Below are 14,192 nucleotides of genomic sequence, written 5' to 3'. Positions count from 1 at the left end.
ATTATAATTGTTATTATGATGAGTATTATTGTCAATATTATTACTAAAATTATCATTATTATTATTATCATTATGAAAAAAGTTATAATGATGAAAATTACAGTAATAATTAGCATAATAATCATTATAACTGCAATAATTATAATTCATGATAATTCCTTTATTATTAACAATAATGATGATAATTATGATGATAATGACAATAATAATAATGATAATTATAATAAAATGATAATTTTGATAATTACTACTATAATAGCAATAATTAACTCTATTCTAATAATTTTCATACTAATAATGAATGAAAATAGAAATAATAATATCATTATTACTCTTATTCGAAAAATACCCTTTTTCGCTTTTAAGTTATAATTATGATGATTTTCATAATAATTCCTTCATTATTAACAATAATGATAATTATGATGATATTGATAATAATAATAATAATAATAATAATGATAATAATAATAATAATAATAATAATAATAATAATGATAATAATAATAATAATAATAATAATAATAATAATAATAATAATAATAATAATAATATTAATAATAATAAAAAGATAGTTATAACAACAATTTTGATAATTACTGCAATAATAGCAATAATTAGCTCTATTCAAATAATTTTCACACTAATAGTGACAAGAGAAATAATAATAATATCATTATTATTGTTATTATAATGAGTATTATTGTCATTATTTTTTCTAAAATTATAATTATTGTAATTATCATTATAAAGATAGTTATAATGAAAATAACAGTAATAATTAGCATAATAATCATTATAACTGCAATAATGATAATGATAATGATAATCTTGATAATGACTATAATGATGATAATCATCAGAATAATGGCAATAATGATGATAATAATGATAATAATAATCATAGAGTCCATTTATAATGGAATAAAGTCAAAAACTAATAAAATCCCAAATGTGGAAAAAAAAACTTGAAAATCTAGCCTTTTCATGAGAGAAAGGTCGAAAAAAACTTTTTCGCTTTTAAATGATAATTATGATGCTTTTCATGATAATTCCTTTATTATGAACAATAATGGTGATAATTATGATGATAATGAGGATAATGATAATGATAATAATAATTAAATGATAATTATAATGATAATTTTGACAATTACTGCAATAACAGCAATAATTAACTCTATTCAAATAATTCTTATACTAATAATGACAATAGAAATAATAATATTATTATTATCATTATTATTATTATTATAATGAGTATTATTATCATAATTATTTCTAAAATTATCATTATTGGTAATATCATTATGAAAATAGTTATAATGATGAAAATGACAGTAATAATTGGCATAATAATCATTATAACTGCAATAATGATAAAGATAATAATTATAATCATGGCGATAATGACTATAATGATGAAAATCATAAGAATAATGATGACGATAATGACTATAATGATTATAATCATAAGAATAACGACAATAATGATGATAATGATGATAAAAATAATCACAGAGTCCATTTATAATGAAATAAAGGCTAAAACTAATAAAATCCCAAAATGTCGAAAAAACGGCAAAATCTAGCGTATTACATACAACCTTTTGAGAGACAGTTAAAAAAAAAAAACGATTCTCTTTTAAATGATAATTATGATGATTTTCACATTATTTCAGGTAATTATGATGATTTTAATGATAATTCCTTTCCTGTTAACAATAATGATAATTAAGATGATAATGACAATAATAATAATAAAATGATAATTATAATGATAATTTTGATAATTGATACAATAATAGCAATGATTAATTATATTCTAATAATTTTTATACTAATAATGACAATAGAAATAATAATAATATCATTATTATTGTTATTATAATGAGTATTATTGTCATTATTATTTCTAAAATTATCATTATTGTTATCATTATAAAAATAGTTATAATGAAAATTGCAGTAATAATAAACATAAAAATCATTATTACTGCAATAATGATAATGATAATAATGATAATCATGATATTGACAATAATAAGATTATCATAAGAATAATGACAATAATGATGATAATGATAATAATCACAGAGTCCATTTATAATGAAATAAAGGCTAAAACTAATAAAATCCCAAAAGTCGAAAAAATGGAAAAATCTAACGTATTACTCGCTTTTAAATAATTATGATGATTTTAATATCAATTCAGGTAATTATGATGATTTTCATGATAATTCCCTTATTATTAATAATAATGATAATTTTGATAATGAGAATAATAATAATGATAATAATAAATTGATAATTATAATGATATATTTCATAGTTACTGCAATAATAGTAATAATTAACTCTATTCTAATAATTTGCATACTAATAATGAGAATAGAGGTAATAATAATATCATTATTATTGTTATTATAATGAGGATTATTTTCATTATTATTTCTAAAATTATCATTATTATTAATATCATTATAAGAATAGTTATAATGATGAAAATGACAGTAATAATTAGCATAATAATAATTATAACCAAAAATTATAATTATAATGATAATCATGACGATAATGACTATAAAGATGATAATAATGACAAAAAGGATGATAAAGATGATAATAATAATCATAGTCCATTTGTAATGTAATAACGCCTAAAACTAATAAAATGCCAATTGTCGAAAAACGGGAAAATCTAGCGTATTACAGTCTTTTGAGAGAAAGGTCGAAAAAAAGCTTTTTCACCTTTAGATGATAATTATGATGATTTTAACATTATTTCAGGTAATTATGATAATTCTCGTGATAATTCCTTTATTATTAACAAAAGTGATGATAATTATGATGATAATGACAATGATAATAATGCTAATAATAAAAGGATAACTATAATGATAATTTTGATAATTACTGCAATAATAGCAATAATTAACTCTATTCTAATAACTTTCATAATAATAATGACAATAGAAATAATAATATTATCATTATTATTGTTATTATAATGAGTATTCTTGTCGTTATTATTTCTAAAATTATCATTATTGTCATTATCATTATAAAAATAGTTATAGTGATGAAAATAAAAGCAATAATTATCATTATAACTGCAAAAGGATAATCATAATAAGGATAAGCATGACGATAATGACTATAATGATGATAATCATAAGAATAAAGAAAATAATGATGATAATGATGATAATATCAGAGTCCATTTTTAATGAAATAACGTCTCAAACTAATAAAATCCCAAAAGTCGAAAAAAAGGCAAAATCAAGCGTATTACAGCCTTTGAGAGAAATTTCGAAAAACACCCTTTTTCAGTTTTAGATGATAATTATCATGATTTTATCATTAATTCATGTATCAAAATTATCATTATAATTACAATTTTATTATTATTATCATTATTATTATTTTCATTATCATCATAATTATCATGATTATTGTTGATAATAAAGGAATTATGAAAATCATCATAATTACCTGAATTAATGTTAAAATCATCATAACTATCATTTAAAAGTTTTTTTTCGACCTCTTCGATATTTGAGATTTTATTAGTTTTAGCCTTTATTTCATTATAAATGCACTCTGTGATTATTATTATCATCAATATCATCATTATTGTTCTTATTCTTATGATTCTCATCATTATAGTCATTATCGTCATGATTATCATTATTATCATTATCATTAATGCTGATTATTATGCTAATTATTACTGTCATTGTCATCATTATAACTATTTTAATAATGATAACAATAATGATAATCTTGGAAATAATAATGGCAATAAATCTCATTAAAACAATATTATTATTATTTGTATTTTCATTATTAGTATGAAAATTATTAGAATAGAGAAAATTATTGCTATTATTACAGTGATTGTAAAAATTCTCATTAAAATTATATTATTATTATTATTATCATTATTATTATTGTCTTTATCATCATAATTATCATCATTTTGTTAATAATAAAGGAATTATCATGAAAATCATCATAATTACCTGAATTAATGTTAAAATCATCATAATTATCATTTAAAAGAGAAAGGGGATTTTTTCGACCATTCTCTCAAAAGGCTGAATATGATAGATTTTGCCGTTTTTTTCGACTTTTGGGATTTTATTAGTTTTAGCATTTATTTGATTATAATGGACTCTATTATTATTATTATTATCATCATTATTGTCATTATTCTTATGATTATCATCATAGTCATTATCGTCATGATTATCATTATTATTATAATCATTATTGCATTTATAAATCTAAATATTATAGTCATTTTCTTGATTAAAACTATTTTTATAATGATAATAGCAATAATAATAATTTTAGAAATAACAATGGCAATAATACTCATTATAATAAGAATAATAAGGATAATATTATGATTTATATTGTCATTATTAGTATGAAAATGATTAGAATAGAGTTAATTAATGCTATTATTAGAGTAATTATCAAAATTATCATTATATTTACGATTTTTTTATTATTATTAATATTATTATTCTCACTATAATCATAATTATCATCATTATTATTAATATTAAAAGAATTATGAAAATCATCATAATTACTGGAATTAATGTTAAAATCATCATAATTATCATTTAAAATGCTGTAATACGCTAGATTTTACCTTTTTTTCGACTTATGGGATTTTATTAGTTTTAGCCGTTGTTTGACTATATATGGACTCTATGATTATTAATATCAATATCATCATTATTGTCATTATTCTTATGATTATCATCATTATAGTCATTTTCGCCATGATTATCATTATTATCATCATCATTATTGCAGTTATAATGCTAATTATTAATGTCATTTTCATCATTATAACTATATTTATAGGATAATAACAATAATGATAATTTTAGAAATAAAAATGACAATAATACTCATTATAGTAACAATAATAATGATATTTTTATTATTTTTATTGTCATTATTAGTATGAAAATTATTAGAATAGAGTTAATTATTGGCATTATTGCAGTAATTATCAAAATGATAATTATTAAAATGATCATTTTGTTATCATTGTCATTATTATCATCATCATAATTATCATTATTGTTAATAATAAAGGATTTATGAAAATCATCAAAAATACGTAAATTAAGGTTAAAATCATCATAATTATCAATTAAAAGCGTTTTTTTCGACTTAAGGGATTTTATTAGTTTTAGCCTTTATTTCATTATAAATGGACTCTTTGATTATTATTATCATCATTATCAACATTATGGTCATTCTTCCTATAATTATCATCAATATAGTCATTATCGTCATGATTATCATTATTCTCATTATCATTATTGCAGTTATTATGCTAATTATTACTGTCATTTTCATCATTATAACTATTTTTATAATGATAATAACAATAATGATAATTTTAGAAAATAATAATGACAATTATACTCATTATAATTACAATGATAATGATATTGTTATTTCTATTGTCATTATTCGTAAGAAAATTATTAGAATAGAGTTAATTATTGCTATTACTGCAGTAATTATCAAAAATATTATTATATTTATCATTTTATTGTTATTATCATCATAATTATCATTATCATTGTTAATAATAAAGGAATTATTATGAAAATCATCATAATTACCAGAATTAATGTTAAAATCACCCTAATTAACATTTAAAAGCGAAAAGTTTTTTTTTCGACTTTCCTCTCAAAAGGCTGTAATAAGCTAGATTTTGCCGTTTTTTCGACTTATGGAATTTTAACATTAGTTCTAGCCGTTATTTCATTATAAATGGACTATATTATTATTATTATCATTTTCATCATTATTGTCATTATTTTTATGATTATCATAATTTTAGTCATTATCGTCATGATTATCATCATTATCATTATTGCAGTTATAATGATTATAATGCTAATGATTACTGTCATTTTCATCATTATAACTATTTCATAATAATAACAATAATGATAATTTTAGAAATAATAATGACGATAATACTCATTATGATAACAAAAATAATTATATTATTATTTCTATTATTATTATTGGTATGAAAATTATTAAAATACAATTAATTATTGCTATTATTACGGTAATTATCAAAATTATCATAATAATTATCATTTTATTATTATTATCATTATTATTGTCATTATCATCACAATTATCATTATTGTTAATGATAAAGTAATTATCATGAAAATCATTATATTTACCTGAATTAAAGTTAAAATCATCATAATTATCATTTAAAAGCGAAAAAGTTTTTTTTTCGACATTTCTCTCAAAAGACTATAATACGCTTTTTTCGACTTCTGGGATTTTATTGTTTTTTGCCTTAATTTCATTATAAATGGACTCTATGATTATTATATTAATATTATCATTTTCATCATTATTTTCATTATTCTTATGATTATCATCATAGTAGTCATTATCGTCATGATTATCATTATTATCACTATCATTATTGCAGTAATAATGCTAATTATTACTATCATTTTCATCATTATAACTACTTTATAATGATAATAACAATCATGATAATTTAAGAAATAATAATGACAATAAAACTCATTATAATAACAATAATAATGATATTATTATTTCTATTGTCATTATTAGTATGAAAATTATTAGAATCGAGTTAATTATTGCTATAACTGCAGTAATTATGAAAATTATCATTATAATAATTATTTTATTATTATCATTATTACTATTGTCATTATCATCATAATTATCATCAATATTGTTAATAATAAAGGAATTGTAATGAAAATAGTTATATTTATCATTTAAAAGCGAAAAAGTGGATTTTCAACTTTTATTCTCAAAATTCTGTAATACGCTAGATTTTGCCGTTTTTCGACTTTTGGGATTTCATTAGTTTTAGCCTTTATTTCATTATAAATGTACTCTATGATTATTATTATATTCATTATCATCATTTTTGTCATTATTCTTATAGTTATCATCATTTTAGTCATTATCGCCATGATTATTCTTATTATCATTATCATTATTGCAGTTATAATGATTATTATGCTAATTATTACTGTCATTTTCATAATTATAACTATATTTATAATGATAATAACAATAATGATAATATTATAAATAAACATGACTATAATACACATTATGATAGCAATAATAATGATATTATTTCTATTGTCATTATTAGCATGAAAATTATTAGAATAGTGTTAATTATTGCTATTATTGCAGTAATTATCAAAATTATCATTATAATTATCATTTTATTATTAACTTCATTATTATTGTCATTATCATCATAATTATCATAATTATTGTCAATAAGGAATGAATTATCATGGAAATCATCATAATTACCTGAATTAATGTTAAAATCATCATATTTATCATCTAAAAGTGAAAAAGTTTTTTTTTTCGACCTTTTTCTCAAAGGACGCTAGATTTTGCCGTTCTTTCGTCTTTTTTATTTTATTAGTTTTAGTCTTTATTTAATTATAAATGGAGTCTATGATTATTACTATCATCATTATCATCATTATTGTCATTATTCTTATGATTATCATCATTATAGTCATTATCGTCATGATTATCATTATTATCATTATCATTATTACAGTTATAATGATTATTATGCCAATTATTACTGTCGTTTTCATCATTATAACTATTTTTATAATAATAATAATGATAATTTTAGAAATGATAATAACAATAATACTTATTATAACAAACATAATGATATTATTATTATTTCTGTTGCCATTATTAGTATGAAAAATATTAGAATAGAACTAATTATTCAAATTATTGCAGTAATTATCAAAACTATCACTATATTTATCATTTTATTATTATCATTATTATTATTGTCACTATCATCATAATTATCATCATTAATGTTAATTATGAAGAGATTCTCATGAAAATCATCATAACTATCTGAATTAATGTTAAAATCATCATAATTATCATTTAAAAACGAAAAAGTTTTTATCGACCTTTCTCTCACAAGGCTGTAATACGCTTAATTTTGCCGTTTTTCGACTTTTGGGATTTTAATACTTATTTCATTATTTTATTATAAATGGACTCTATTATTATTATTATAATCATTATCATTATTATTGTCATTATTCTTATCATTATCATCATTATAGTCATAATCGTCATGATTATTATTATCATTATCATTATAGCAATTATAATGATTATTATGCTAATTATTAGTCATTTTCATCATTATAATTATCTTTATAATGATAACAACAATAATTTTAGAAATAATAATACACGTTATGATAACAATAATAATGATATTATTATTATTTCTATTATCATTATTATTATGAAAATTATTAGAATAGAGTTAACTATTGCTATTATTGCAGTAATTATCAAAATTATCATTATGATTATCATTTCATTATTATTATCGTTATTATTATTGTCATTATCATCATAATTCTGATCATTATTTTTAATAATAAAGGAATTATCATGAAAATCATCATAATTACCTGAATTAATGTTAAAATCATAATAATAACCCTTTAACACCGAAAAGGTTTTTTTTCGACCTCTCTCTCAAAAGGCCGTAATACGCTAGATTTTGCCGTTTTTCGACTTTTGGGATTTTATTAGTTTTAGCCTTTATTTCATAATAAATGGACTCTATGATTTTTATTATCATTATCATCATTATTGTCATTATTCTTATGATTATCCTCATTATCCTCAAGATTATCATTATAGTCATTATCATCAAGTTTATCATTATTATTATTATCATTATTGCAGTTATAATGCTATTTATTTTTCATCTTTTTCATCATCATTATATAATGATAACAATAATGATAATTTGAGATATTATAATGACAATAATACTAACTATAATAACAATGATAATGGTATTATTATTTTCTCTATTGTCATTATTAGTATGAAAATTTTAGAATAAAGTTAATTATTGCTATTATTGCACTAATCAAAATTATCATTATAATCATCATTTTATTATTATTGTCATTATCATCATAATTATCATCATTATTTTTAATAATAAAGGAATTATCATGAAAATCGTCATAATTACCTGAATTAATTTTAAGATCATCATAATTATAATTTAAAAGCAAAAAAGTTTTTTTTCGACGTTTCTCTCAAAATGCTGTAATTCGCTAGATTTTGCCCTTTTTTCAACTTATGGGATTTTATTAGTTTTAGCCTTTATTTCATTATAGATGGACTCTATGATTATTATAATCATCATTATCATCATTATTGTCATTATTTTTATGATTTTCATTATTATAGTCATTATCCTCATGATTATCAATATTATAATTAGCATTATTGCAGTTATAATGAATATTATGCTAATTATTACTGTCATTTTCATCATTTTAAATAATTTTCATAATGATAACAATAATGATAATTTTAGAAATAATAATTACAATAATAATCATTATAATAACAATAATAATGATATTATCATTATTTCTATTATCATTATTGGTATGAAAATTATTAAAATACAGTTAATTATTGCTATTATTGCAGTAATTATAAAAATTATCATTATAATTATCATTTTATTATTATTATCATTATCATTATTGTCATTATCATCATACATTATTGTTAATGATAAAGGAATTATTATGAAAATCAGCATAATTACCTGAATTAATGTTAAAATCATAGTTATCATTTAAAAGCGAAAAAGTTTTTTTTTCGACCGTTCTCTCAGAAGGCATAAAATAATGACATTAGATTTTTCCGTTTATTCGACTTCTGGGATTTTATTAGTTTAAGCCTTCATTTCATTATAAATGGACTCTATGATTATTATTATCATTATCATTATTATTGTCATTATTCTTATGATTATCATTATTATAGTTAGAATCTTCATGATTATCATTATCATTATTGTAGTTATAATGATTATTATAGCAATTATTACTGTTATTTTCATCATTATAACTATTTCTCTCAAAAGGCTGTAATAAGCTAGATTTTGCCGTTTTTTCGACTTTTGGGATTTTATTACTTTTAGCCTTTATTTCATTATAAATGGACTATGATTATTATTATCATTATCATCATTATTGTCATTATTCTTATGATTATCATCATTATAGTCATTTTCGTCATGATTATCATTTTTATCATTATCATTATTGCAGTTATAATGCTAATTATTACTGTCATTTTCATCATTATAACAATTTTTATAATGATAATAAAATTAACGATAATTTTAGAAATAATAGTGAGAATAATCCTCATTATAATAACAATAATAATGATATTATTATTATTTCTATTGTTATTATTAGTATGTAAATTATTAGAATAGAGTTAATTGTTGCCATTATTGCAGTAATTATCTAAATTATTATTATGATTATCATTTTATTATTATTGTCTTTATTATTATTGTCATTATCATCAAGATTATCATCATTATTGGTAATAATAAAGGAATTATCATGAAATTCATCATAATTACCTGAATTAATGTTAAATTCATCATAATTATCATTGAAAAGTGAAAAAGTTTTTTTTTCGACCTATCTCTCAAAAGGCTGTAATCACGCTATATTTTTTCCTCGTGAGTGTAAAGGGTGGCGTGTTTCGGAGTTAAAACAGAACTATAATGATACCGTGTGTGTGTGTGTGGGGGGGGGGTAATATATATATATATATATATATATATATATATATATATATATATATATATATATATATATATATATATAATTTTATATATAAACTTTTCTTGTGTGTATGGGTCCCAGTTGTGAGTTTCGTTTTTTTAAGATTCTTTAAGATGTTACCGAGACAGGACAGTATGTGGCCTTTGGAATATAAGGTGTTTATTAACGTGTGTGTGTGTGTGTGCGTGCTGTACAGAAAAAGAACATACATTCAAGTGCTTTTCTTTATTAGCAGCGTTTGCTTCATATTGTATTGTTTTCGGCGTTATATGTAAAGGATTAGATAGTTTCCGTATTTCAACATAATAACCATTTTCATTGTCATTACCTTTTCTATTAGTTTTCTCTTTTTTTTGTGGCCTACAATTTTTGAATACTATAGGCTTTTTTTGGTGTTCTGCCTTTTCTCTCAAACTAATATTTTGATATAATTAGTATTTCCATTACCATTATTGTTTTGATATCATTAGCATTTTGTATTCTCGCCCTTGTGCCTTTCTGCTACTGTGTTTAATACCTATTTCCTTGATTCCTTTACTTAGTCTTTGTAATATGAAATCCCAGACTAAACAAGTACCATGTCCCATCCCGCACAGGCCGGCCTTCTGCTGCTGTCCGTCCTCGTCTCGGAGGCGGCCGAGAATCCTTACTCCGCGCCCATCCCCATCCTGAAGGACGACCGAACGCAAGACGCCTACGGTGGCTACTCCTTCGACTTCGAGTTCGGCAACGGCATCGTCTGGCAGGAGTCCGGGAAGGAGAGCGAAGCAGGGAGGCTGGAAGTGAGCATCGGGCCTCGACTCTCTGGATATGGATATAATTGTCTATTCATCTCTCTATTATCTTTCTACCTTTGTGTCTATCTACGTTTCTCGTAAGTACACCAGCAATTTACCACAAAACTCTGCGAAAGCAAACAGTTGACGAAATCAGCAGGTTACGAAGGATTCAGCATCCTCAACGAAACCCCTTCCCCGCAGATACGAATCCCCCGAGGGCGTCCCCGTCGAGATCTCCTTCGTGGCCGACCAGGGGGGGGGGGTACCAACCCCAGGGGGCGATCATCCCCGTGGCTCCACCCCTTCCCTACTAGAGATCCGGGAACTAAGATCATTTTCTTTAAGTGAAAGTGAAGTACCTTTATCCGGAAATGGAGACTTTTCTTTTAAAGCGAAAGTGAGAAAAGAAATTCTTATTCTGATTCTTCTATCACTGCTACTTTTGTTTTTGTTTTTATTTTTCTCCTTATCAATGTTGTTTCTTCATTCTTTCTCCTTCATCTTCTTCATCTTATTCTCTTCCATCTCATGGCCCCAAAATATCTAGCCAAAGAAATTATTTATTTTTTCTTTTTGTAAAAGTGAAGGGTAATTTTTTTCATAATCTGGCTTCACACCAATACAAAATAAGCCTTCTCTCTCTCTCTCTCTCTCTTTCTCTATCTCTCTTTCTCTCTCTCTCCGTTTCTGTCTATGTCTATCTATTCATCTATCCATCTCTTTATCTCTCCCTCCCTCCCTCCCTCCCTCTCTCTCTCTCTCTCTCTCTCTCTCTCTCTCTCCCTTCCTCTCTCTCTCTTTCTTTCTCTTTTCTCTTTACGATTAGGTTATTTTAATTTGGTTATCCTCGTTGTTAATCTATATTTGTCAAAATTAGCATTGATTTCCAGTTGGCTGATTGCACAATATTGACCGGGTTGTTATATGAAAGTGAATGATAAACTAAAAAAGATACTCCTTTATTGATATGGATTTTCCTCTTTCGTAAAAACTAATTTCAAAATACTTCTACTTTCTTAACTGTTTAACCATCCAATCATCTATCTATCTATTTCTATCTCTTTCTATCCCTCATCTATATATCTATTTCTATCCCTTTCAATCCCGCATCTATCTATTGGTATATATGTAAATGTCATTTTATCCTTGATATCATTATTTGTTGTATGTTTATTAAAGTACGTTTGTGCTGTGAAAATGAACGGGCTAGCGTGTCTCTCCATAGAAAACGGTTTGCGTGAATGAAGGGGGAGCTCCCTAAATTTTTATGTGAATAAATATTATTGCAAAATATTAGCTTTGGACTTTTATTCAGAGCAACTCAGACTAAGATATATACACATACATTTTCATGATTATTATCATTATCATTTTTGTTATTTATTACCATTATTATTGTTACTTTTAGTATCGTCATCATCATCTTTGTTGATATTATTACCATTATTTATCATCATCGTCATCACTTTCACCATTTTTTATTACTATTATCATTATCGTTATTATTGCTGTTGTGGCTGTTATCATTATTATTATTATCATTATAATGTTGTTGTTGTTTTTATTGTTTATATTTTTTTCATCTTTATCATCATTATCATCTATGTTTTCATTATATCTATTATTATCTTTAGTATCAATGCCATTATATCTATTATCATCATCATTACCATCATTGTCATTCTTATTCGTATAATTATTATTATTATTATCATTATTATCATTGTTATTATTATCATTATTATTATTTTTATTATTATTATTATTATCATTATTATTATTATTATCATTATCATTATTATTATTATTGTTGTTGTCATTATTGTTGCTGTTGTTGTTGTTATTATTTTTGTTATTATCGTTGTTATTATCATTATCCTTATCATTATTATTATCATCATTATTATTTCTATTAGTAGTACCATTTCAATTATCACCATTATCATCATAATCTTTATGATCATTATTACCATGATCCTCGTTACTATTCCCATGGCCATTATATCATACTTCATTACTGATATCATTATCAGTATTATTAGAAGAAACATATAACAACAACACACACATAATATAACAACAACAACAACATAATATAACAACAACACACGGTTGTTGTTATTTTCCATGTCTTAAGAACACAATAAGAATCACACTCAAAACAGGATGTGTCTGGCCCGACGCATAACCTAGCAAAGCGATAAGCGAGTACGTTATAAGAGAGATAAGAGAGTGATAAGATTATAGGCATAATGATGATAAGGTGTGCTAGGAACCTGTACCTTGGCAATGACAACTATGCTATTTTATTCGTTTTCCTTTACTAATATTAGCAATGGTGGTGTTGAGGATGACGGCACTACAGAACTGGACAAGATAATGAAAAAAAATATATATATATATATATATATATATACATATATATATATATATATATATATATATATATATATATATATATATATATATATATGTATATATATGTATATGTATACACACACACACACACACACACACACACACACACACACACACACACACACACATATATATATATATATATATATATATATATATATATATATATACATATATATGTATATATATATATATATATATATATATATATATATATATATATATATATATATATATATAC

The 14,192-nt window shown here is 22.7% G+C and overlaps 1 protein-coding gene across 1 annotated transcript; it reads left to right on the top strand.

Annotated features, from left to right (window-relative positions):
• The first annotated feature begins 10,888 nt into the window (after positions 1 to 10,888).
• On the top strand, positions 10,889 to 13,737 carry LOC138860665 (endocuticle structural glycoprotein SgAbd-8-like). Its single transcript, XM_070118679.1, has 4 exons — positions 10,889 to 10,909; positions 11,351 to 11,628; positions 11,735 to 11,930; positions 13,699 to 13,737. Exons 1-4 carry the CDS (start codon positions 10,889 to 10,891, stop codon positions 13,735 to 13,737), a joined length of 534 nt encoding a protein of 177 aa, XP_069974780.1.
• Positions 13,738 to 14,192: the final 455 nt, after the last annotated feature.

The sequence above is a fragment of the Penaeus vannamei genome, chromosome 42 (assembly GCF_042767895.1).
Source record: "Penaeus vannamei isolate JL-2024 chromosome 42, ASM4276789v1, whole genome shotgun sequence".
In the NCBI taxonomy this organism is placed as follows: Eukaryota; Metazoa; Arthropoda; class Malacostraca; order Decapoda; family Penaeidae; genus Penaeus; species Penaeus vannamei.
This window is presented reverse-complemented; position numbering and strand designations above follow the sequence as displayed.